Source organism: Erythrolamprus reginae, chromosome Z (genome assembly GCF_031021105.1).
Source record: "Erythrolamprus reginae isolate rEryReg1 chromosome Z, rEryReg1.hap1, whole genome shotgun sequence".
NCBI lineage: Eukaryota > Metazoa > Chordata > Lepidosauria > Squamata > Dipsadidae > Erythrolamprus > Erythrolamprus reginae.
The window spans coordinates 35,454,411-35,481,670 of NC_091963.1; the positions used below are offsets into that span (position 1 = coordinate 35,454,411).

The 27,260-nt window shown below is 44.2% G+C and overlaps 1 protein-coding gene across 1 annotated transcript; it reads left to right on the forward strand.

The window, feature by feature from the left end:
* The first annotated feature begins 20,772 nt into the window (after window positions 1–20,772).
* DLX6 (distal-less homeobox 6) lies at window positions 20,773–27,029 on the forward strand. The gene is made up of 4 exons (XM_070728217.1): window positions 20,773–20,916; window positions 20,977–21,349; window positions 23,685–23,878; window positions 26,778–27,029. The coding sequence occupies exons 1-4, from the start codon at window positions 20,773–20,775 to the stop codon at window positions 27,027–27,029; spliced, it is 963 nt and encodes a 320-aa protein (XP_070584318.1).
* Window positions 27,030–27,260: the final 231 nt, after the last annotated feature.

Here is a 27,260-nt window from a genome sequence, read left to right on the forward strand (position 1 = left end):
TCGGGTGCCAAAAGAAACATAGAAACATAGAAGACTGATGGCAGAAAAAGACCCCATGGTCCATCTAGTCTGCCCTTATACTATTTCCTGTACTTTTATCTTAGGATGGATATGTGTTTATTCCAGGTATGTTTAAATTCAGTTACTGTGGATTTGCCAACCACGTCTGCTGGAAGTTTGTTCCAAGGATCTACTACTCTTTCAGTAAAATAATATTTTCTCATGTTGCTTTTGATCTTTCCCCCAACTAACTTCATATTGTGTTCCCTTGTTCTTGTGTTCTTGTGTTCACTTGTTCTTGTGTTCACGATGATGAGTTGATGCTACTACCAATGTCTCTGTAATAGAGGCATTGGAAAAGCCCTGCTTTCCTATTAAAAACACTTCCCTCCTGAACCTTATTCAACCCTTTAACATATTTAAATGTTTCGATCATGGCCCCCATTTTCCTTCTGTCCTCCAGACTATACAGATTGAGTTCATTAAGACTTTCCTGATACGTTTTATGCTTAAGACCTTCCACCATTCTTGTAGCCCGTCTTTGGACCCGTTCAATTTTGTCAATATCTTTTTGTAGGTGAAGTCTCCAGAACTGAACACAGTCTTTCAAATGGGGTCTCACCAGCGCTTTATATAGCGGGATCACAATCTCCCTCTTCCTGCTTGTTATACCTCTAGCTATGCAGCCAAGCATCCTACTTGCTTTTCCTAACCCCGGACCACTCTGCTCACCCATTTTGAGACTGTCAGAAATCACTACCCCTAAATCCTTCTCTTCTGAAGTTTTTGCTAGCACAGAACTGCCAATACAATACTCAGATTGAGGATTCCTTTTCCCCAAGTGCATTATTTTACATTTGTAAACATTAAACTGCAGTTTCCATTGCTTTGACCATTATTCTAGTAGAGCTAAATCATTTACCATATTACAGATGCCTCCAGGAATATCAACCCTATTGCACACTTTAGAGTGTGTGTTTTCACTATCGCGTATGCAAGAGTGGCCCACAGCCATAATTCAATGCCTGGGGAGGATGAGAACAGCTTCCCTCACCTCCTGGAGGCCCTCTTGAGCCTGGAAATTGCCTGTTTCCTGAGTTGTAGTGGGCCTAGTAGGCTTGTGTTTTGCTCTCCCCAGGTTCCAAAGGCTTCCCTGGAGCCAGAGGAAGGTAAAAATGTCATCCTGCATCCCTCCGGAGGCTCTCTGAAAGCCAAAAACACCTTCCCAGAGCCTCTGTGCAAGCCAAAAATCAGGTGGCCGGCAAACACATGCATCTTGGAGCTGAGCTAAGGCAACCACTCATGTGCCGGTAGATATGGCTCCACGTGCCACCTGTGGTACCTGTGTCATAGATTCTCCATCATTGCCCTGGGGAATTGGGTAGCATAGAAATTAATTAATTAAATTCTGTTTATACCACGATGATGAGTTGATGCTACTACCAATGTCTCTGTAATAGAGGCATTGGAAAAGCCCTGCTAGGTGGTTTCTGTGTATCAGAATCACAGAGGCACTGCCTCTTCCATACTCAAACTTCAAGGACAACTGAGTGGACCTTTTGCTATAATAAAAAGGTTAGGTACTTCAATATGGATTAGAACATACGTTGAATTATCTGGCCACAAAGCTCGGGATCCTGACTCAACCCAGTTGGTGCTTTGTGTCTGCTAAACTCTGTTTAATGAATTTTTGTCCTAATCATATCCCATATTGAGTAGAAGTCTCTCTTTGTTAGTAGGGCAAGGTAAAGGTAAAGGTTCCCCCCCCCCTCCAGGAATGCTACTACTGTAGTTAGTGACGTAGTCATGAAAAATTGAAGAATGGGCCCAGATGGCTACTCTCATAATCTAGAAGCAGCATGACTAAACCCAAGGACTGAGTTGTAAAAGATTAAGGTGAATCATTTTGGACTACATTTGGGATAATTGTGGAGACTTTCTTATTTATTTTAAAACCATCATTAAAAGTAATAAAAGGAAATAAATTCATTCACTCACTCACTCACTCACTCACTCACTCATTCATTCATTCATTCATTCATTGGATTTATATGCTGCCCCTCTCCGAGGACTTGGGGTGGCTTACGACATATAAAAAACAGTAACAATGTCCTAATGGCTTGACATTGAGTAGTGCAACTCTCATTGCAAATGATAGCTCTTCAGCACCTACTCTGACATATAATTCTTTAAGCAGGCATCATCCCACTCACCAGTTTAGATCCAGCTGCTCCCAAATAAATGGGGCTGAATAATGATGACTTTGGATGGGTACCAGTGTAGAATGGTCTTTGTATCAGGATTTGAATTATAGGAAGGAGAGAGATCAAACATATCAAGACCCTGAATATTTTGTGCTGGGCCTCTTAGGGAGTTACCTCTTTAGAAATAAGACATAAGGTCGCCTTCAACTTCTAACTAGGTTATATGGAATTTTCTTGGCAACCACTTGGTTTGTCATTTCTTTCTCCTGGATGCTTTGTATTCCTTGAGAGAGATTGTCTCTACCTGCCTACTTTATTCCTCCATGGTGCAATCATGATCAGAAGGAATTCTTCTGTCTTCAATCTTTCCACTTGGGCAGGATCCTCACTAGTGACTTACAGAATTACTGTCATTCAACATTATGCCACAATAACAAGGCTAAGCCACATCAACATGGCTGAATGATGTTAGAACATGCTGTTTGTCATTAGTGGTTACTCTAATCCTCTAATGTTTTTATTTCTGAACTCAGTAGCAAAGCTGCCTTATGTTGTTATTAGAGATACCTGTTCTTAACTGAGGGTTTTATTTTGAACCGCCAGATTTTTGAGGGGTATAAAATCTGGAATGGCGTGTCAAGCATTATCAGCTGGACCTGTTATGGTTGTCATCAGACATGTGTTTGAAAAATGCTATATTCTGGTCACTGACTGGTTTCCCCTGTCACTATTTCTCTTCCAATGTTTATGTATCCATCATTTCCTAACCTGCGCACTTTCAATACCCACTTTCCCCCCACATTTCTAGCAAGGAAGAGACAAGTCAACCACATTTATTTTATCTTGTAGTATTCTATTTTTAACAGCGTAAGAAGTAGCAGCCGCAGTTTTTCCTAATGCAATTGCATGAAAATAACAAGCATTGCAGATTTAGACGTTCATTGTTTATTTGTTCCATTTCAACTCCTTGCTTCTCACCTGATCTTAGAAAGATGGCTGTCCAATGGTAAAATCAATTTCAATCCCCCCCCCCTTGCCAAATCTAGCCAGTTGCACAATGGCATCAAAGTTTGCTTTCCTTCTCTCTGATCCCTTTTGATTGTGAGGTTTTGTCACATACTTCCTAATTTCACATTATTTTGAGAGATGTTTAGATCAGTGATTTTCAACCTTTTTTGAGCCGCGGCACATTTTTTACATTTACAAAACCATGGGGCACATTGAGTGGGGAGGGTGGGCAGTTAAAAAAAGTTTGGACAAAAAAATTCTCTCTCTCTCTTCCTCCCTTTCGCTCTAATTCTCTCCCTCCCTTTTTCTCTCCCTTCCTCTTTTTCTCTCTCTCTCCATCCCTCTTTCTTTCTCTTCCTTCCTCTCTTTTTTGCTGTCTTTCTCTCTCCCTCCCTCCCTCTATGTCTTTCTCTCTCCTACCTTCCCTTCCTCTCTTTCTCTCTCTCTCTTTCTTTCTCTTTCTTTCTCTCTCTTGCTCTCTCTCTTGCTTTCTTTCTCTCTCTTGTTCTCTTTCTCTCTCTCTTGCTTTCTTTTTTTCTCTCTCTCTCATTCTCTTTCTTTTTCTTTCTCTTGCTTTCTCTCACTCTCTTGCTTGCTTTCTCTCTCTCTTTCTTTCTCTCTCTCTCTCTCTTTCCTGCTTGCTTTTTCTCTCTTGCTTTCTTTCTCTCTCTCTCTCTCTCTCTTTCTTTCTCTCTCTCTTGTTTTCTTTTTCTCTCTGAGCTTCGCGGAACACTTGACCATGTCTCACGGAACACTAGTGTGCCGCGGCACACTGGTTGAAAAACACTGGTTTAGATAAAGGGGGGTGCAGAGAAAATCCTCAAGAAAAACCAGGCCTTCAGCATTTCTAATCTAAATCTAATCAAATCTAATAAATAAATAAATTTCTGATGGGTGTGCATAAGCGCGCCAGCATGCCTTCCATCTCCTTAATGTTCTTCATTTTTACTAGTTGCGTGTATCTGAATATTATTATTGCTAATACAGTGATACCTTGTCTTACAAACTTAATTGGTTCTGGGACTAGGTTCTTAAGGTGAAAAGTTTGTAAGACGAAACAATGTTTCCCATAGGAATCAATGGAAAAGCGATTAATGCGTGCAAGCCCAAAATTCACCCCTTTTGCCAGCCGAAGCGCCCATTTTTGCGCTGCTGGGATTCCCCTGAGGTTCCCCTCCATGGGAAACCCCACCTCCGGACTTCTGTGTTTTTGCGATGCTGCAGGGGAATCCCAGCAGGGGAATCCCAGCAGGGGAATCCCAGCAGGGGAATCCCAGCATCGCAAAAACAAGCGCTTTGCTGGCAACGGAAGTCCGGAGGTGGGATTTCCCATGGAGGGGAGCCTCAATGGAATCCCAGCAGCACAAGAACGGGTGCTTCGTTGGCAACAGGAGTCTGGAGGCGGGGCATCCCAGCGGCGGCGGTGGGTTTGTAAGATGAAAATAGTTTGTAAGAAGAGACAAAAAAATCTTAAACCCCGGGTTTGTATCTCGAAAAGTTTGTATGATGAGGCGTTTGTAAGATGAGGTGTCACTGTACTCTTTTTCAAATTTTTGACTCTTACTAGTATCATGTATCTAAATATTATCATATTTTCACTTGGCAAAACAATGAAATAAAAAGAAATAAAATAAATAACATAGCAGTTGGAGAAGGTCCCCCTGCTTGGTGAGTGTTGAAAGCAGACTATAGCAAAGGCAGAAAAACTGCTCACTTTGTCTCTTAGTGAATGACACAATCCCAAATGAAGATAAAATTAGTTGGATGTGATATAGATACAACACAGGATTGGAGTTGCTAATGTAGGCAATACGTTTTAAATTGCCAGTGTTTTGAGCTGGTTCAAGTATGGATGGATGCCACTTTAACTCAATATGTCAACATTTAACATTCCTTTAGCATCACCAAAATATTACTGCAACAATTTATTTATTTTATTTATTTATTCGACTTTTATGCCGCCCTTCTCCTTAGACTCAGGGCGGCTTACAACATGTTAGCAATAGCACTTTTTAACAGAGAGCAGCATATTGCCCCCACAATCAGGGTCCTCATTTTACCCACCTTGGAAGGATGAGTCAACCTTGAGCCAGTGATGAGATTTGAACCGCTGACCTACAGATGTGCAATCAGCTTCAGTGGCCTGCAGTTCAGCACTCTACCTGCTGCGCCACCCGGGCTCTATAAAACCTATCCTCATATCTGTCTCTAAAAGATGGTATAAGCCAGTGATGGCAAACCTTTTTTCCCTCGGTTGCCAGAAGAGTGTGGGTGTGCACTAGCGTTCATGTCTGAGTGTCCACATCAACAATTCAATGCATGGGGAGGCGAAAACAGCTTCCCTCACCCCCTGGAGGCCCTTTGGAGTCTGGAAACAGCCTGTTTCCCAACTTCTGATGAGCCCAGTAGCCCTCCCCAGGCTCCAAAAGCTTCCCTTGAGCTGGGGGAGGGTAAAAATGCACTCTCCATCCCCCAGAGACCCTCTGAAAGCCAAAAACGCCCTCCCAGAGCCTCTGTGTGAGCTAAAATTCATCTGGCCAGCACACACATGCATGCATGTTGGAACTGAGCAAGGGCAACAGCTCATGTGCCAGTAGATATGGCTCCTGGTGCCACCTGTGGTACCCATGCCATAGGTTCACCATCACTGGTATAAGCTGTTAGTCTCCCATCCAAGCTGGGCCTAACTTGGGCCTAACCCCATTTAGTTTCCGAACTCAAGGCTTTCTTAACCTTCTCAAACTCAAATATACCCCTTTCCCCTTAATAATCAGGAAAATTGTACCTTGCTTTATTGTGCATATTGGACATCAATAAAGTGACCCACTTTGCTATAGTTATTTTATAGTGATTCAGGGTGATGCAGAAGCTCAGAAATGTTGCTAATGGGGCAATCCTTAATTCAGTTCATCATCGTTTCACATGTATCACCACGTCTAAGTCATCTGATAAGAATGAAGAGGCAAGTTCATGAAATTACAAGACAAAATGAATTAGCTGCCTCTTCCAAGCAGAAAAATGGATACCATTTTTATTTTGCACTGGAGCAAGCCTAAACCCTCTGGAAATTGAATTTGAAAGAGAAGCAGAATAATGACTGTAGAAGGAAGAGAAGACTGGCATAGTTTCAGCCATGAACTGATGCTGAAGGTCTCTTTGCTAAAGAAGGCTTGAATTACTTACCCCTTGGCTTAGAACAATTTGCAGAAGGGAGCCTGACTACAAGGAACAAGAACTACAAGAAGCCACAAGGAACAATGTGAGTTTCTTGAAAATGGGGCTCCTTATTTACATTTGCATAAAGGAGTGCCCAAGGTCAACTTTTTACAAGCACAAAGCAACTATTGTCTCTGGCACCCTAGTTCTATGACTCCAGTCCTACATAGGTGGGAGCAAAAGAGGCATTTTCCTGCAAGTCTGAGGACTTGAGGGCTCTCCAGGTGTTGCTGAAGGAGAACTTTCCTCAGCTCTAGGTACCCAGCTTAGGATAAGTATGACAGGACTTGTCCCCCAGTAAATACATGGAGAAATACAGCACTACCAACCTAGATATAAGGAGATAAAATATTGTGCAGGTCTATGGTTATATTGCATGCAAATGATTGCCTCGTCTAGAGCCCATGTATAGCCCCTGGCTGACTAACCAGGTGGGGAAATATTCCACATAAACTTTCACATGTTAGAGTCAAACTTACAAAAGATTTACTCTGAAACCACTAAAATTTGCTTAGGCAGAAAACAATGATTTATAAGCAAATATATCTATGCATTTGGTATCTAAATGGATGGATCAATAAGGGAGTGATATTTGTGTAGTTAGCTGCTGATGTGTAATCTTCACACATGATACATAGAACAGATTCATAAAAATACCTTGATAGTACTTTAATATTAATAGAAATTACAACAAGGCAATTTCCTAAAGATCTGGGTCCCAAGCTCAGCCAATGACTTCAACAGGCATTGGACATGTGTATTTTTAACTTCCATTTTCAAAAAAAAGGGAATGGAATGGAATGAGAGATGTATTAGGGGGATACAATCCAATATTCTAATTAAAAAAAAGTATTTATCAAACCAGTACACAATTGGCCTGATTCACACCTAATTTTAACTCAACATAAGGGTTGGTGGGCTTTGGCTTAAGAGTTATTTAAAAAAAAAACTGCTCATTTGATTTAGCATTGTATGTGAATCAGTTTGTTCAACAAATCAGACCTAAAAAAATGCTATGTAAACATTATATATGAGGGTTGCTTGTAAAGGAGGTGAGAGGACAAAATTAGTCCAACTAAAACCTTTGGTTTGAATAGGTCTGACGGTGAAGCAAGACTTTTGTCAAATTGGTTTGTGGATTGCTTATTATAGGTAACATTTTAATTAGGCTGGTTAAAAACAATGTAGGTATATTTAGATTTTTCTCACACCTGCATTCACATTCTAACACACAAATTCCACTTCCCTTCCCTTCCCTGGGTGGTTCCATAATGCCTCTCCATGGATCACTTGCAGTATAATTAATTCTCACATTTGTTTTCTGGTCTGCTGAGATCTACAATAGAAGGGAGGGGTAAGGAAAACAAATGCTGAAGCTGGGGAAAGAAAAACTTGCCTTAGAGCCAGAGAGTTTTGCCTGGTGTGGTCAGATAATGAGAATTTTCTTCTGGGAAAGAAAATGAAAAAGGAAAGGTGGGGGAGGGAGGGAGAATGAAGGAAGCTGGACCCTGGAGAACATCCTAAAACGCCACCACCATCATCAATTTGCCCTGGCTAACCAAATAAACTTTTAATTGATTGATGAAAACTTCCCCAACAAAAGTGAAAACCTGGTCTTTTTCTCCCCCACCCTGTTTATTACTATTTGGAAGTTTAATTAAAAAAAAACATTTTTAAACCAAGAGTAAATTTTGCTCCGCTGAGAAAATAATGAGTTCTCAGCTTCGCCGAAAGAAGCGAAAAGGAAAAAAAAAGGAGAGGAGGCAACGGAGCAGCTAGGCCAGGCGAAACAAGGAAGGAAATTTCGCCTCTGCGTTGCTTTCTCGGGAGATCCGGTCCCCATCTTCCCACCTTCTCTCGGATCATTGCCGCCGGTAGAAGTTGGCTGCCGAGTCTAAAAGATTGAGGGAAGGCGTCAAATTGGTCGGACGAGAGCCTGGAAGACCGCGGGCACAGGAGTTCGGGGTGGGGTGGGGGGGAGACTGAAAGAATTGTCACCCACAGGCTATCACTCGCCTCAGCCAGGATTGGGAATGGTTGGGAGCGGTAGCGCGGCTTCACCTCTGGCAGGCCGCTCGGTTGCTGAGACCTCTGAAGAACAGACGGGCCGAAAGATTTGCGTCCCAGCGTGACTCAGCTCCTCCTTTGAACTGGGAGGCGGGCAAGCACAACTCCTGCCACTATTTCCTCATGAGTAAAGTTCAGAGCTACCTTGAAAAGAGTAACACCCCCCCCTCCGCCCATTCTTATTTCTCCCTTCTCCTGCCTTGCACACCTAAAGCGAATTGCGGACACACAGCTATCCCACTGGACTGGAGCACCTGATTCAGGGGTCACACTGGGCTGCAGAAGTGGAACTCAAACAAGAGGGGATGGAGTGTCGACACAACGCCTGGCATGAAAACAGAGGAAAGGGGGGGGGGGAGTAGGGGGGGAATGGCCGCAATCGGCGTATCTCAAATTTGAATTTGCATCAAGTTTTCTACCCCCACGAGGTTGTCAATGAACTAAACCCCTCTATTAATGCGGGCTGATAGGTGATTTCCTTCCGTACCCCTGTTTTTAAATTTAAAAAATAGCTCAGGCCGGGCGGCAACGTAATCGGCGTTGGGATGCGTGTCCTCAAGGCCGATGGCAAGGCCTTTAGAGGAATGCTCAACCTGAGTCAGCAAAATCGCGGCATTGCGGTAAAAACCCAAGTGGTGAGTAAAGGACGAGCGAGGGGCAAGCTTCGTTTTGTGCCCCGAAGCACCACGTGAATTAAGAGGATTTGCGCTCGATCTCCTCGAGTTTTAAGCGCTTCTCCCTTGCACCCAACAACAGGAACCACTTCAAGGTGAAGCGACGGATCCAGTCCCGCGAGGTTCCAGCGACCACTAATCAAAATATGGAAGCAGTTTGCTCGGGCTGGATCCTAGACAACGAAACCTCGAAACCTCCAAAACGTCGCTGTTTCTTCGGTGTTTCGAACAGAACCAGGGGAAACAGAATATGGATGAAAGAGCAACCTCACTCAGAAGCACCAGAAGCTGAGAGAGCCACAAACGCTCCTTCTGGGCCTTGGCAGCGGCTCTGCAGCCACACTTCTCTGGCCCTGCAGGTTTAAACCTTCGAGTTGTTGTTGCACCACCGAGAATTGCCTTCTTGATTCGGTTCCGCGGAGCTGCCTCGACCATAACCCCAAAAGGAAGAACTGGAAACGGTTCTCTTTGACCAACATATACCAAAGGGTTGAGTTGTGCCTGCCGCATTCCCCGTGCGTTGTTATTGTTAATGATGGGGGGCTTGGTCGGAATAGACACATCAAAACCAGTGTGGTTGGGATTAAGCAGAAGTAAATGGAACCCCGTTTCCCCCGCCTTTCTTGCCTTCGTTTCTTTCTACCAAGGAAAGACTCTGAGCGAGCCTCGTTTAATAGACATTCTGGCTGAATAACGGGAAAGTTACAGTTCAACAGATCTAGTGGCCAGGGGTTGGGAGCAGTTGGACAGTTTTAACCTACTTCATTCATTCTAACCCACGCACGACTAGGCCCAGTCAAACCGTCTGTATACTTCTCTCTCTCTCTCTCTCTCTCTCTCTCTCATCTCTCTCTCTCTCTCTCTCTCTCTCTCTCTCTCTCTCTCTCTCTCTCTCTCTCTCTCTCACACACACACACACACACACACACACACACACACACACACACACACACTTCCGATATAGCGTTGCTGGTGTATAACCAGAAAGCCTGCGCAGCAACACACATTGAATTCATCTGAACCAAAGATCCGGTTTAAATTACGCGACAAATCTCAACAGGAGACAGTGGCAGGATTTCTACGGATTCTTCCCTTCTGCCTTCGATTATTCGGCCCATAGGGCCGCATTGGGAAGCTGTGGGGGCGAGGGGGACCTCTATCTGCAGCTCCTCTCTCTCCCCGCTCACCACTTCCTTAACACTAGTAGTCGGGAAAGTGCCCGACGCCTCCCAGTCTGTTCCCGTTTCTATCCAGAAAGCGGGGAAGGAGGGAGGGGGGGGGAGGAGGGAGGGGCAGAATCCAGGGGAAAGGGAGGGGGAGTGCCTGCTTTCTTCCTTTCTTTTAAAGAATAGCAGCGTTGAACTTTCCTTTAGGAGAGTTTTCTTTAATACGGACGACCTAATCTCTGTGGCTTCCCCCTCGCCTGGTGTTCAAGAGATGGAAATTTGATTTTCTGGCACCACAGCGAAAGCAAGCGGGCTACCTTTGGGAGAAAGGGAGGGAGGAAGGGAGGGGGAGGAAGGGAGGGGAGAAGGAAGCAAGGAAGGAAGGAAGGAAGGGTCAGGGAGGGAGGGAGGAAAGGAAGGAAAGGAAGGAAAGGAAAGGAAAGAAAGGAAAGGAAAGGAAAGGAAGGAAAGGAAAGGAAGGAAAGGAAAAGGAAAGGAAGGGAATTTCCTAGCAGATTCTAGACTCCTGTTGAAAAGGTCAGCATAAATATAATGGCCAACAATGAAAACAGACACTAACCTTCACTTGACTCCATTTATCCTAAAAAAAAAACTTCTTGAACTGTTCTGAACTTAGACTATTCCAATCTATAAAGGATCATTAGACATTGTTCCTTCTTGACAGAAATTCCAGTTCCAGGTATTGGTGGTGATTTTCTGGGTGGGCCCACTAATCAATCCCACTTCTTGAAAGAAATAGTGCCATGATATATATATATTCCAAAAAAGCGCCCTGCATATTCTATCCATTCCATACACTGTAAACAAAACATACGTTCAGGTACCTGCTGCTAAACCAGGAGACTATAGTCTCTTGACTTACCTTAACGGTGGAAACCAGTTGAGTGACTGGCCAGTCACTCTCTCTCAGCCCAACCCAACCCACCTCACAGGGTGGTTATGTGGAAATGAGGAGGAGGAGGGGGGGAATATACATAACAATAAACATTATGTATATTTATTGCCTCGAGTTATTTACAAAGGTAATAAAAGTAGGATTTTTAAAAATGTAATAAATAAATAATGCATTGTATTTAGGCAGAAAATGTTAAATGAAAATGAAAATGCAGTCAGGCGGTAGGGAAAGCAAGTAGGATGCTTGGCTGCATAGCTAGAGGTATAACAAGCAGGAAGAGGGAGATTATGATCCCACTATATAGAATGATGGTGAGACCACATTTGGAATACTGTGTTCAGTTCTGGAGACCTCACCTACAAAAAGATATTGACAAAATTGAACGGGTCCAAAGACGGGCTACAAGAATGGTGGAAGGTCTTAAGCATAAAACGTATCAGGAAAGACTTAATGAACTCAATCTGTATAGTCTGGAGGACAGAAGGAAAAGGGGGGACATGATCGAAACATTTAAATATATTAAAGGGTTAAATAAGGTCCAGGAGGGAAGTGTTTTTAATAGGAAAGTGAACACAAGAACAAGGGGACACAATCTGAAGTTAGTTGGGGGAAAGATCAAAAGCAACATGAGAAAATATTATTTTACTGAAAGAGTAGTAGATCCTTGGAACAAACTTCCAGCAGTTGTGGTAGATAAATCCACAGTAACTGAATTTAAACATGCCTGGGATAAACATATATCCATCCTAAGATAAAATACAGAAAATAGTATAAGGGCAGACTAGATGGACCATGAGGTCTTTTTCTGCCGTCAGACTTCTATGTTTCTATGTTTCTATGTTTCTAAATCAAAGAGCTCCTGATACAATCCCAACATAAAATTGGGTATTACTATGAATGTGAGGGGATAAGCACACTATCCAACCAATATTTCTGCACTACTTTCCCCACCACCCCCACCCCACCTCCCCACACACAAACTCTCCTTCAAAATAAGAAATGGCACCCAAATAATAAGAAATGGCACCCAACTGGTATACACTTTGGATCAGAGTGGCAACCAAAAAAAAAAAAAAGCAAGGAAGCTGTAAATTAGATAATAAGTCCAATTTTCCGTGCATAGTTAGGATTGCTATCAAGCCAATGGGCTCAGATTAAGCCCATGGAAGAAAAGCACTTTGATATAAATGAATATTTGTAGCTTTTTGAGCCCTTTTTTAGTTTCTCTTTCTCTGTGTGTATTGTTTTCTTCTCCATCCAATCACTACAGTTATTGGTCAACGCGGTTAAGAAAGGGAGCTGTAGCCCGAGCATATAGCACTGGACTGGGGATAATTTATTGCAATGATTTATTTGCCTTCCGAGAAAAAAAACCAACAACTTTGTTTTGGAGACACAAAACTTCAGAAATTACTTTCTCTTCTCATTCGTTGTGGCAGCCGGAGGAGGCCCGAGAGGCGGTCGCAGAACTGAGATTAAGCTCAGAAACAAAGGGTACCCTAGAAATGAAATTCAAGGTGCAAATTTATACCACCGAGCCTCCATGTCTCAGTTTCCTCTAAGATGTGGCTGGTTTATTAAAGCAGTTCCATCAACTTCTCCTAAAATAACACTGGTAACACTTTTGATCATAATAGTTGACAGCCAACTTTACAAATGAACCAGGCTTTGATGGTGTAAAGTACCGTGGATATTTTTAGGTTCCCAATCCTTCCGGAAATTCGTCTGGGGTCTGCAATAGTTGTTCGCCACTGGAGTATTAGTTGTAAAGTTAATATTTAAATAATAACGCAAAGGCGATGAGAAAATGCATTTCAGTCTGCCTTGCAGCGTGTTGGTATCCTCCAATTAATTTCGAGAATAACTTTCCAGTATCAGACTTTTTTCACCCAAAGCCCCCAGAGATGATGGACAGGGATGGCAAGAGGTACAGCCAGCCCTTCCTCCGGAGGGCGCCAAGGTGGCGAAAGGAAGACTAATGCTGGTCGAACTGGTTTTTCTGCCAAATTCTCACTTACAACTTAATAGTGGAAATTAAAACACAAGCTGGTAATGAGATGGACGTGTTTTCTGGGCAACCGGGAAGGTGCATTTGGGAGCTTGCCAGATTGAGTTGTGTATCGACTCCGCATTAGTATCACTTAGAACGGTGCTCTTAGCTGAATGGAAAGAGTCATCAACCAACATCCTTGGGGTGGAACGGGGGAGGATTCCGTTTTTGAAGTGGACATGCTGGACTCTGCCCCGAAGAGGGTTGCGCTTGAGGGATAGAGATGAGCCCCCTTTGTTCTAGCAAACAGGGCTGGAGATAGACTCCTAAAGAAACGGCGCTTCCATTGGCATCCATGGAATCATTAAAGGGTTTGTGGATGGCCGCGGCTGCCGAGCCGATTTCCTTCAGAAATGTTTGGGAATCACCATCCCGTTATAGATTGGGAACTTCCTATACACCTGAAGTTCACCTCCCTGCAAGTGCTGGGGCCTGTCAGTATTTCCCCCCTCCAATCTACCCTGCTCAAAAAATAAAGGGAACACTCAAATAACACATCCTAGATCTAAAGGAATGAAATATGCTCATTGAATACTTTGTTCTGCACAAAGTTGAATGCGCACAACAGCATGTGAAATTGATTGTGGACAGTTTGATTCCACAGAAGTTTGGTTTACTTGGAGTTATATTGTGTTGCTTAAGTGTCCCCCCCCCCTTTTTTGAGCAGTGTATTATCTTCCCAGGTTAGGATAGGAGGGTGTGAGGAGAAGAGGAAACAGAGGCGTCAGCGTAGGTTTGCGCGCATCTAGCATCGGAACTAATAAAACTCCCAGCTGGAACCCTACCTTCCTCCCTCGGAGCTGGGGGGGCCCGTTTGCAAAGACTAAAGAACTAAGGAGATGAGGGGGTGGGGTGTAAAAGAAAAAAGTATACCTTGGACAGAGCACACACAGTAATCTCCTTCGTGAAAAGGGTTCAAATCTGCTGACCAGTACCTGTCCCTCATGTTTTATGCTTCTATTTTAAGCAAATAAAATTTGATTCCTTTCCTCGCAGGCAACTGGACAACTTTTGTTTGAAGTTCCAGGTGTTGGTGGTGGCTCTCTGGGTGGGGAATTCTCTGCAATCCCACTAATCAAATTCTGCCAGATTCCTTCTAAAGTCTTAGAATACTAATGATTTATTCTGCCCCTGAATATTTGAAACACAAGGAAGTCAACGGGGTTGATCTGTCCATACTAGAAGTTTCACAGTTCCAGAAGAACTGGGAAGAAAGCCTGAGAAAGTGAGACACAAGGCCCTGCTTTTGCCACCTCGTCCACTTTGATGATCTTAATTCTACTTGTAAATGAATTTTATTTGAGGGAAGGTGGAGTAAATTGAGGCCATTGCTATGAAATGAAAAAGATAACATGCTCGTGGAGAGGATTATAGACTTGCAGCAAAGATAAGGAGTGAAATTTAAACTGAAACTGGATTTTCTCTCCAGGTATGGGAGCAATTGTGCCACACCATTAAAATACATTAAAATTGTATCTACACATGCATAGATGCACTGGTTTGATACTCAGTTCATCCAAATAGGAAGGCATTAAATTTGTGGTGGAATAGTGCTTTGCAAGCAAAATGTTCAATCCTAATTTTTCTAGGCAGTGCAGAGCCCACCACCTCTCCAAGCACCACACAATCTTTTAGTCAAAAGGTTTTGGACCCTGGACTTAAGATCCTCTTCTCAGGCATTCTTGTTATATATGAGAGTAAATAAGCATACAAGCATAAATTTTCCTGACCCCCCCCCCCCAAATTGTAAAGTATTTTAGGAAGTGGTTATAAATTGATTAACTTTGTGTTCCAAGCTGATAAAAGTAATTAAGTTCTTCTTGCTTGTATCAAGGTCGCTTGTCCTACTCCTAATGGTAACAGAACTTATTTCCAACTTTTAAAGTCTTGGACTCAACAAAGGGCTAAGAGGATTTCTATAAACAATTTTTTATAATACTGTAGTGCACTCTAGATTCTTGATAGTTACAGTTGTTATTGCTACAAAAATGCAACTTGAGGTTTATTGTGTTCATCTGTTTCCAGCCTCCCCCAAACCACTACAAATTCTCAAACCTGAGAGGCCACTAGGTTATTATTTTGAGCATCTAATCAAATCTGAAATCATTACATTTTCTTTAAAATGGGCACACGTTATTCTTTCAGATTAAAATACTTGGTGCAGTAAATTACCACCATAAACCTTTCAAATGAGTTCATCTAAACTTCCTACTGGGACACTTTTCCTGCGTTATTGAAGGTGGATGAACTAAAAGTACTGAGAGGTCAAAGTCAATGTGCAAGGCAGGAAAGAAAGAAAGATTTGAAATATTGGCGTTTAGTAATTTTTGTAGTTTACATCTTACTACTTCACCTTGTTACATTTTAAAATAGCAATAATACTTTTAAAAAACAAACCTTCACAGCCTAGACTCACTAACTGAAATGAAGGCTCGTATAGTTCCACGAGACACCTCCTCATAAACTCAGAACTTTCTGGTCCAAATAAATTAATAGCCTTTGAAAGGAGTTAACAAAATCCTGAATGATAAAAGATAAAATCCTTTTATCTTCACAAGGAAGTCCCAAACTTCAAAGGAAACTGCTATACTGAGGATATGGCAGACAGGAACGACTTTTCTCACCTGAAAAGATACTTTGCAAAATTCGCTTGTATTTTATAGTAACTTTCAGCTCTCACTGTAATGATTTAATAATAATAATGAAGTAAAGCTTTCCACCACCACAAGGGTAGCTCTAAAAATCACTGGTATAGAAGGAGCTACAAGACCACCACTAGCCTTACTCACTTTACATTTATTAGATCTGATAGGACAAAATGAAGGAAGAATGGAACAAAGGGATGAGAAGCAGCGTTTCTTCTAAATTTGTAGCGTCTTTACAGCTGCCCTTATCAAGACATTTCTCAGAGAAATGGAAGGAGATGACCTTAGAGAAAATGGGACTTTTCCACCCTTTCCACCTCACCTATTCATATCGAAGTCTGGAGTCTTGCATTTTAAGAGGGGATGAAAAGGGCCTCATCTCTACAGAAATAACAAGTGAGTTGAAATTTATCCCTAGATAGGCTTCCCTGGGGGAAAGACTGCTTCTAGGAAGGGGATTGCATGGATAGAAAGTCCAAGATGCAACCACGCTTTTTAAGGAAAATGAAGAGGGTCAGCTGAGATGTTAAATCAGTGAAAGAGAGGGAAGAGGAGGACTCGTGTGCACAATAAATGAACTCAATAAATATTTACTGCCAACAACGACATTTTTCCAACTTAAGAGTCACTAACCCCAGCCTATGAAGAACCCCAATCAGATGGATTTTGCAAATTAAATTGGTGGAAATTGGCAGTATAATACTTCTGCTGTTCAACTGGTTTTGGGGCTTAAAATGAGGGAGACTTTAAAAATAGCTTAGCAAGAAATAGAAAGGGGGTCTACTTAATAATTTAGAAAATTAGATTTAGATTTAGAAAATAAAGGTTCGATTTACAACACAGAAATTTTGGTATGAAAAACCTCATATAGATCATGTTGGATCAGGTCTGTGGTTTGTCATCCTATGAAGCTGTTAAGGGGGGAGAAATGAGGAGCATTAAGAGCTTCACACTAATCTCACTACAAAACCTGCTCTCTTGTATGCACTAGTGAGTTTTTCTTTGTGCTGTCTTTGCTATCCTTTCCCAAGTACAGGGAACGAGGTATATAATTTAAATGAGAGGCTTTTGATTTATTACACGACCAGGCAATGCAAACTTTATAGATGAATCTTGTGAAATTGGCAGCCTGGCATATGGATTTTAATTGGAGCAATATTGTGGATAATACGCAGGGGACAGGCACAAAGATATCAGAGAGAGTTACACTTTGAAACAAGTAGGAAGTGGAAGTAGGCATAAATAACAGAAATAGTACATTTCGTATAAATCCAAATCCACATAGCAAATAGTCCCCCAATGGAGAAGAAAAGGGAGGGGGGAAAAGAAGAAAAAGAGGAGAGCGAGGAAGCCGAAGGATTTTAATGACAAGCTAATTCCGACAGCTCTCCATATCTATCCCCCATATCTATCATTCTTCCTATTTATTTCCGTGGAAGCGCCTTTATCGAGACATTCCCAGGTACCCCCAATTCCTTATTTTTAAAACGAGATCTAATTCCTCCGAATGGAATGCCACCGAATTCGGTAACCTTTATTCCCCGGGTAAGAGGACGGTAGCAATCAAACACAAAGACACACACACAAATGTCAGAAGCGGCGTTAGAAACTGGGGGATGTGGCTAGGTCAACCTGTTCCTTAAGCGCTGGCTTAAGGTTCCCATTTGGCCCCGCGCGGCGTCCTTCTGTGCAAAGCGTGGAGAATGCAGCGAATTCCCGACACCTGCACAACCCCGGCTCTCCTGATCTTTGTTAACAAGCCGCTCCAGGGTATAAAGCAATAAACCTGCCAAATCTACCCGTGTGCTAGTTACACCCTACAAATAAAACATCCTAGCAAACTCTTGGAGACGTCGTAATTTTTAAGGTCCCTCCACCGAACGCGCTGTAACACCGCCCCCCCCCCATACTTTCACGCTTTCCCTTCCTTATATAAGAAGTAGGCGCGTTTTTAAAAGTTGTTGTAGATTTGTAAAGGTATTGGGTCGAGTTACCCCCTTCTCCGCGTTAGAGTGGATCTTTTGTTAAAGAAGGCGAAGACAAGGAAAGGCGCTCAAGAGCTGCATTCAGAGTTACTGAACCGACCCCCCGAAGCCCGAGGAGTTAAACGGCGAGAAAGAAAAGCAGTAGGATGGGGGGGGGGGGAGAAGGGAGGAGAATCCATAGACTCTGAAAATAACGCACACCGCGTTGCTTGTCCCGCGGACAAAATGCCCTGCGACCGAGTCGGGACCGTGCTTTGCCAGCCACAGTTCGCACCGATCCCTGTTTAACACAACCGGAGTGCAAAACCTCTTTTTTAGAGGTTGCTTTGGATAGTCACACCAGAAAAGAGAACGAGAAGGAAGAAACGGGTGGGGGAGTTGCACTTTATATCGCGCGGGGGGGGGGATATTAACCTCTCTACAAAAGTGGTAGCATGCGTTTTCTTGATCCGAATAGTTCTCCTCCTCCTCTCCGTTTTTCAGAAATATTCTATATTGAGAGCCCCGATTTCCTTCAGGCTTTGGTTTTCTCTGACTTTTTTTTAAAAAAATCCAACGCTCCATTTTCCTACCTGGCTCGTCTGTAAATCGCCAAAGATCCTAAATTCTTTTTGCCTGAGCGGACAGCCAGATTAAAAAAAAAGGAAAGCCAAACAAGAGAACAAAATAAACTCCGGGGGGAGACGGCTGACTTGTCCCGAAAAAGATCGCCCGGGAGATCCAGTGCAGAACTCGGTCCCCAGCTCATGTCTTTTCCCCAGTCCATCTTTGCGAGAGATGTGGCAATAACCACCTGGCTGTTCAGCTATAAATCTCCTTGCAAATAATAAATGGATTAATAATAACAAGGTATGAAGTTCTTTTTATAGAAAAAAAATGGGAGAGAATTGAAACTAAATGCGGCAGTTAGACAACCATTTTGATAAGAGGATAATTGAGGCGACACTGGTGTATAATTAGAGGATAATTTATGCTATATCCACTTTTATTTCACCTCCCAAAATAAACCCAGTCCATAATCATTACAGGCAAATTGTTCTGAATTTTATAGCTGCAATTTGAACAAAGTAGTGCAGTTAATCATGGGAGATTTCCCCCCTCTTTTGTGTGTGTGTGTGTGTGTATTCCTGATTAGAAGTCTAATTGCCTCCTTTCGGAAAGTAAAAATAACTGCGAAGTGACTCTATTTTTATCATTAACAATGTTGACAATAAAATAAAATCAACTGGAATTGTAATCGAAAGGCAAACTTAGGGCGAAGGCACTTTTTCCTCGGGTAGTTTATATTGCAATCAAGATTTGCCAAACCACTAACCGCATGTCTCATTTGCATATATTTGAAAGTATTACAGGAGCTTCTGTTTTCAATCGGGGGGGAAATGTATTACTGACAGATCTCAAAGGATTCGCCTCCGGATCAAGATGCTTAAATATAAACGCTATTGTGCAGATGAAGGAGACTCCTGCAACATTTGGGGTCCTTGTTATTGAATGCTTCCCGTGACGAGTTGCTCTGGATATACCCCATTTCACGTTATCAACTTTGGGTAAAATTAAGGCTGCCACGGTGCAATGGACACATTAACCGTATTAAGGTTCACTGTGATTTTCTTCTGGGAGGGACAAATTACGTTATTGCGGGTTGTAACGCACACGCATAAGGTGAGGTATAATGGAATGGCAGGGTGGAAGTGTACCTGTACACAGGCACAGGAAGACACATGGAAGGGGCAAACCATGGTGTATTTACTGAATAGGCACCTGATTTTCTAGGCGAGAGTGGTGTTTGGGAACGTAGCTTTGTTGCGGTGGTAGCGCGGTGAAACAGCCACATACGCACGCGCGCGGCCGCACACACACGCACACACACACAGAGAGAGGGAGAGACTTGGTTGGTTAGCTAGTTGGCTGGCTGGCTGCTTCTAGCTGGCTCAAAGCTTTGAAGTTGTGCAGAAGGTGGGCTAGCGCAGACGCCAGTAGAAGTGCCCGGGCTTGGTGACGTCAGGGGTTGAGTGACCAATGAGGAGGCGCTGCCCTTTGGAGACAAACCATTCGACTTGGGCGTTTATTTATTTATTTATTTATTTGGAGGGTGTGTGCGCTCCAGCGCGCGCGCGCACGCCCGCGCGCGCGCGTGTTGTGTTCCATTTTCCCTCCCTCGCTTTCTTGTCTGAAGCCTCTCTAAGCTGAAGCTCAACTTTTCAAGAGAGCAAATCCACCTTAAAAAAAAGAACAGAAGAAAGAAAATAAAAGAAACCTCTGCCTTAAACTCCACCAGCTTTTGAGCACAGAAGCACCCGGGTTGGAGAGCGTAGAAACAGACCCCCAAAATCAGAAAAGAACAAGGGCGACGGAGGGAGAGAGAGAGAGGAGGGGAAAAACCCCAAGTCACTGGCCGCAGGGCAAGAGAGGAGAGGGGGGGGGGAACCCCAGGAAAGAGGACTTGGCAGCGCGTCCCTCTCTTCCTGCCCCTCCTTCCTCGCTTCCCTTCCTCTCCCTCTCCTTCTTTCTCTCCCTCCCCAGCGCCTCGCGCACGCCTCCCCTCAGCCCCTCCCTCAGTTAACAAGGCCCCTCTCCCCCTATTGCTCTCGCACGCTCTCTCCTTTCTCCCACCTCAACACCCCCTCCCCAAGATACACATACACACACTCGCCAAAAAAAAGGGGGGGAGAGAGAGAGAAAGGGGAAAAAAAGGAGGGAAAGGGGGGGGGGGAAATATAGCGAACGAGCCCTGGCGCTAATTCCCGCCCGGCGCAGGCTAATAGGCTCCCTCGAAGGTGGCGGGAGCGCAAGGGGGCGCCGAGCCGGGCAGAGGCGCTCGTCGCTGGCTGCCCAACTTGGATGATGACCATGACTACGATGGCTGACGGGCTGGAAGCGCAAGACTCGTCTAAATCTGCCTTCATGGAGTTCGGGCAGCAGCCGCCGCCGCCGCCGGCGCCTCAGCAACCTCCCCAACCGCCGCCGCCGCCGCCGCCGCCTCCAGTGGCACAGGCGCCCGGCGGCTCCTCACACTCCGCGCAGCAGCAGCAGCAGCAACAGCAGCAGCAGCAGCAACAGCAGACCTCGCCGGCGGCGGCCATGGCGGGCGCCCACTACCCGCTCCACTGCCTGCACTCGGCGGCGCCGGCCTCGCACTCGCACCCTCACCACCAGCACCCGCACCCGCACCACCACCACCACCACCACCACCACGCCGCGCCTTATGCGGCCGGCCCGGCCGGCGCCAACTCCTACAGCCACCGCTCGCTTGCCGCCGCGGCCGCCGCGGCCGCGGCCGCCTATCCCTACGTGAGCCACTCGCAGCACAGCCCTTACCTCCAGTCGTACCATGGCGGCGGCGGTGGCGGAGGTGGCGGCGGCGGCGGCGGCGGGAGCGGGAGCGGCACGGGCAGCCAGACGCGGCCGGACGACGCAGGTGGGTGACTCTGACGCTCGCGCGGATCTCAGCCAAGGCCTCCCCGCCTGCCTGGTGTGGCTGGCCTTCCTTCCTTCCTTCCTTCCTTCCTTCCTTCCTTCCTTCCTTCCTTCCTTCCTTCCTTCCTTCCTACATTCCCTTCTTCCTTTCCCTCCCTTCCCTCCCTCCTTCCTTCCCTCCTTCCTTCCTTCCTACATTTCCTTCTTCCTTTCCCTCCCTCCCTTCCCTCCTTCCTTCCTTCCCTCCTTCCTTCCTTCCTACATTTCCTTCTTCCTTTCCCTCCCTTCCCTCCTTCCTTCCTTCCCTCCCTCTTTCCCTCCTTCCTTCCTTCCCTTCTTCCTTCCTTCTTTCCTTTCCTTCCTTCTTCCTTTCTCTCCCTCCCTCCCTTCCCTTCTTCCTCCCTTCCTTCTTTCCTTTCCTTCCTTCTTCCTTTCTCTCTCTCCCTCCCTTCCCTTCTTCCTTCCTCCCTTCCTTCCCTTCTTCCTTTCATTTTGTCCCCTTCCCCGGCCTGTCCTCTCTCTTTCTCTCTTCCCGTTCTTCCCTCTTTCCAGTCCCTTTATTCCTTCCTTCAGGTTTCTTCTGGCCTGCAACGCGTTTCTTTCTGGCTTCTCTCTTTTGCACCTTGTCTCGCCTCTTCCTTTTCACTCGCCTTCCCTTGCCCTTCGTTCCGATGCACATTTCCTGACAAGTGAGTAGCAGGCAAACCCACTGTTTGTGGATGAAGACGCCCGGCTCCCCGCACCCACTTTGGCCCTCCAGGTCTCTTTGAAATGATATTTTCTCTGCCCGACCCGGAGCTTGTTTTCTCCGGGAAGGGAGTCGCAGGCAGTTCGGTGGAACTTACTCTATTCTTAAGTAAGCGTGCTTGCCATTTCCAGCTCCCCCTCCCCCTATCCTGACTTCTTTTCTTACACCAGCACAAATCGCCTCGCCCGCTCCCCGACGTTCTTCAGATCCACGCGGGTGCTTATAAGAGAACCAGAATTCCGGTTCAGGGGAATGCGGGATTTTTTTCTCCGCGTGGGTTCTACAAGCATTGCCATGCACTTGAACACTCCAGATGGACCGTGGAGTGCAAGTTGTATTCCTTACAAACAATTTTGTTAGGACCAGACTGACATTCCACAGTTCTAAATAGTTTGTTTGGGTTGTTATTATTTTTAAATGGGTGTTTGTTTAGCCCACGGGTGTCCTTTCCGCGCTGTGGCCTGTACCCGCAGGATTATTTTAGAAAGAGCAGTGGGCCCTTTGCCTCCTGCTACAAGGATGGGAACAACAGTGAAGGGCTTTCTATGAAAATGAATTCCTCCTCGGCCAAACGCAGAAGCCACAGAAGTTCCAGGAAGGAAGGAAGGAAAGAGGGAAGGAAAGAAGGAAGGAAGGAAGGAAAGAGGGAAGGAAGGAAGGCAGGAAGGAAAAGGAGAGAAGGAAGGAAAAAGAAAGAAGGAAGGAAGGAAAAGGAAGGAAGGAAGGAAGGAAGGAAGGAAAAGGAAGGAAGGAAGATTAGACAGCATCGCCAATGACTTCAGTGTCTCCTAAGTGCCTTATAGCAGAAGGAGGATGTGTCCTGAGCCTTGTAAAACTTCAAATTATATATGTATTTTTATCCATTGTTCTACTCAGCTAATCTCTAATAAATATTTTAATAAACCAATAAAAATGACTAAATCAGCAATAGTGTCAATATGAAAGGTTTCCTTCATATATTTGACTGTGGTTATCTATCCAAACAGTTCTGGCAATTTGTCTGAATTTATTCACTGAGATAGAAATAAATTAACCTGCGTTGGTATAAAATGAGGATAACCATGTAAAAGGAGATGTTCAGACAATATGTGTTTATTACTGCTAATTCAAATAAAATATGTGGTTTAGAGGGATACTTAGATAACCACAGTAATTATAAACTAATTTAAAATGGCTGTTTCATTAAAACTATTTTCCTGTTGCAATTCTTGAATTTGTCCTGGAGTGAATACATCTGGATTATTCCCACAAGTAGCAGTTTTTATTTACTTGTGGGGAAAAATCCCTTCGCACTTTATTAAGTACCATTAAGTAATAAGCTTTTTGCCTGCAGAAATGTCAGGAAAGCCATTAGGTTCATTTTGCAGGTAAAAGCAAACCCACCACTAAAAAGGGCATTTGGTGGTCTGCTTTGCCTGATTTACCTGCCCTCGGGCCCCAACGCTTATATAGTTTTAAGCAACGATCTTTGGGGCAGTTTTATCACTGGGTAATCTCCCTTCCCAGCATGAACAGCACCCTAAACTAGGCATGAGGTGTCTTTAGCTGCCCCTCTTCCTTTCCAATGCACTTTCCGTTTTGATTGCAGATCAACAAAAAACCACAGTGATTGAAAATGGGGAGATTCGTTTTAATGGGAAAGGGAAAAAGATCCGGAAACCTCGAACCATTTACTCAAGTCTGCAGCTGCAGGCATTAAACCACCGCTTCCAGCAGACCCAATACCTGGCACTTCCAGAGAGAGCAGAGCTGGCGGCTTCATTAGGACTTACTCAGACACAGGTAATTCCCAGGAAAGACCAGGTCTAGGCAACCTTTAGAATATGAGGTCAGGACTGACATGATGGTGGTGGTAGAAATGAGATATAGATATATAGATATAGATATATTAAATGTATAATTTCCTTGGACTAAGAATAGAGACTGGAGAACAGCGAACCACCTAAACATGGTCTAAAGCAGTGATTTTCAACCTTTTTTGAGCCGCAGCACATTTTTTACATTTACAAAACCCTGGGGCACATTGAGACGGGGGGGGGGGGGCGGTTAAAAAAGGTTGGACAAAAAAATTATCTCTCTTCCTCCCCTTCGCTCTATTTCTTTCTCCCTCCCTCTTTCTCTCCCTTCCTTCCTTCCTCTTTCTTTCTCTCTCTCTCCATCCCTCTTTCTTTCTCTTCCTTCCTCTCTTTTTTGCTCTCTTTCTCTCTCCCTCCCTACGTCCCTCTATGTCTTTCTCTCCTTCCCTCCCTCTCTTTCTCTCTCTCTCTCTTGCTTTCTTTCTCTCTCTTTTTCTCTCTCTTTCTTTCTCTCTCTCTTTCTTTCTCTTGTTCTTTCCCTCTTGCTTTCTTTCTTTCTCTTTTTCTCTCTCTTTCTTTCTCTCTCTCTTTCTTTCTCTTGTTCTTTCTCTCTTGCTTTCTTTCTTTCTCTCTAGTTCTTTTTCTCTCTCTCTCGCTCTTTCTCTCTCTTGCTTTCTTTCTCTCCCTCTCTTGCTTTCTCTCTCTCTTGCTTTCTTTCTCTCTGAGCTTCACGGCACACCTGACCATGTCTCGCGGCACACTAGTGTGCCACGGCACACTGGTTGAAAAACACTGGTCTAAAGTGTATTGACGAGCTATCAGTTATTTGTATAGAAGGTATTTGGAAATCCAGGTTCTAGTTCAGCTACCTCTCTACATGCCATTTGCCTCTGATCAAGGCAAACAGTGTATTTAGAAGACGGGGAAAGCATATCCCCCAGCTCAGGATGTGGGTGTTTATCTACTTTATTGTAGTCAAAATATCGGCTATGAAATACTCACTGGCATGTAAAACTTAGAGTGTAATTTAGTAATATATATATATATATATATATATATATATATATATATATATATATATATATATATTTATTTATTTCATATTATATATGAAGTATTAGATGTAGGAAGAGTAGAGCAGTCGCTCCATTCTAGTTTGAGAGAGTAAAAAGGTAGTGGATATGCGGGAGAGCCTCTGGGCCCAAATAAAACACACCTACTTTAGTGATATTCAATAGTAAATTATCCTGGATGAGTAACTGGAATCCAGTGGGTGCCCTTAGGCTAAATGTACAAAAGGTGCTGATAGAGGCTGAGGATCAAAGAGAAGCGTGTACAAAATTAGAACAAGTTAAGCTACAGTTAAATGTGGTTGATTGTGTTCTTGGTTTCTCTGCAAATTTAAGCCTGAATGACACATGGAGTATTATTGACTTGAGAGGGAAAAAAATACAGCAAATAATTGTATTCCCCGATGGCAAGAAAAGTTTCGATATTTTTTTTAAAAAAAAATTGGTGGCATTTATATTTTGGTTAGGAGGGTGGGAGAGCGAATCCTATACAGCAGTTAAGAATGGAAGTCAAACAGAGAATTAAATTCAGAAAATTGAGACTCCGTGTCTTAAGGCAATCAGCGTGAACTTTGCGACCAGATAAAACAGGAACTTGTATTCTGTCATGCTAGAAAATTAATATTATCATATTAGAAAATTAATATTATCAGAAAATAGAGGGATATTGTCACTTTTACTCCCGGGAGTTCCAACAGCTACCCCATTTGAAATGACACACACTGTGTGGTTGTCCATGTATTATATTCTCCTTTCAAAGTCTCTCTAACTTTTTAAGTTGCTCCCTTATCCCATATCTTAGTTTTTTAAAAACAGCGCTCAAAATCAAGCCAGCGATCTCTACTTAAACTTCAAATCGGCTCATTTTTCTAGCTCTTTCCTGCTGACCACCAAAGGACCTGCTGCCCAGGGGCTGTTTTTGATTCTCCTGTAACTTTTTTTTTATAAGCCAAGCTGGACTTCCAACTATACTGACATATTTGTGATTTAAGCCAATTTAGGCCCCCTGAAGCCAGTCAGCTGCCAGCGTCATTTTAGAGCCTGATCTTAAAAGCCCTTTCAAGTCCAAGTGGCACCCCCTTCGTAAGCAGATTTATTCAGGAGTAGATCCAGCTGACCAGTGAAACCGCTGAGTATGTGTTTCTAGGACTTCACACTCATCCCACTGTAAGCGAAGAACCAGCTGCACAAGTCCAGGTGAAAAAAAAGCCGGCTAAGGGCAGTTCCAGGTGCTGGAGGATGGGGATTCGAAATGGGAAGCCACTAAAATATGAATCAAGATCACAGATAACCACCTTTGTTGAGTATCCTAACCCTCCCCAGGAAAAACCCTGAGCCTTCTTCTTCTTTTTATTCAAAAAGCGTGTTGAATGGGTTTTTTTTTAAAAAAAATATGCAGCATAGTCTACTGATGGCTATCACAGCTTGCGCACGTCTATAGCTTATGTACCTGCGTAGATGCTTTCAATGGCTGCCTACAAAATAAGCAAGCAGAACGAATGAGTGCACTGCCACGGTCTCATAGGAAAGAAAGGAAAAATGGCCCTTAAAAAAAAAAAAGTAATACTGGGTTACCCCAGGCTCCTTTGTTGCAGGTAACTACAGCAATGAGAATGAAGGATGGGGTGGGAGTGGAGAACATTGGCGTTTATGATTCAGGGGAGTTGGGCTGTATTGCTCCAGATATAAGGAAGGGAGGGAAGAAAGGAAATTTCAAAGAGACTTTCCTTTGTCCTTTCCCCTCCCCGACTGGCTGCTCTTTAAACTGTTGTTCTTATATAGGGCGTTTCGATGACTTCTGCCTTTTGATTGCAGGTGAAAATCTGGTTCCAGAACAAGCGCTCCAAGTTTAAGAAACTGCTGAAGCAAGGCGGCAACCCACACGAGACTGACCCTCTGCCCGGCTCGGCTACTCTCTCGCCCCGTTCTCCAGGCCTGCCTCCGGTGTGGGACGTTTCAGCCTCCGCCAAAGGAGTCAACATGCCTCCCAACAGCTACATGCCTGGCTATTCTCACTGGTACTCCTCTCCACATCAAGACACTATGCAGAGACCACAAATGATGTGATCTGGTCCAAGAACAACCGCTGGGCTTGGCCGACGGGGCCACCTCGTGGGTCTTGGGGGTGAATTGGGAGCACGTGGCAAGGAAGATGGACTGGGGCGGTTCTGCCTTCCCCTCCGCTTTTTTTTTAAACCTCAGCCACTGATTTTGAGCTGAGGGAAACCATTGGCGTTGCGACCCACGTCAGACGCTCTCTTTGGGATATTTTGTTGGGGATTCAAAGGCACCAAGCCC

Coding starts and splice junctions, on each gene's coding strand:
- DLX6 (XM_070728217.1), top strand. CDS start 20,773: ATGATGACCATGACTACGATGGCTGACGGGCTGGAAGCGCAAGACTCG. Junction 20,917..20,976: donor CGCCGCCGCCGCCGCCTCCA/GTGGCACAGGCG, acceptor CAGCAACAGCAG/CAGCAGCAGCAACAGCAGAC. Junction 21,350..23,684: donor GACGCGGCCGGACGACGCAG/GTGGGTGACTCT, acceptor TTTTGATTGCAG/ATCAACAAAAAACCACAGTG.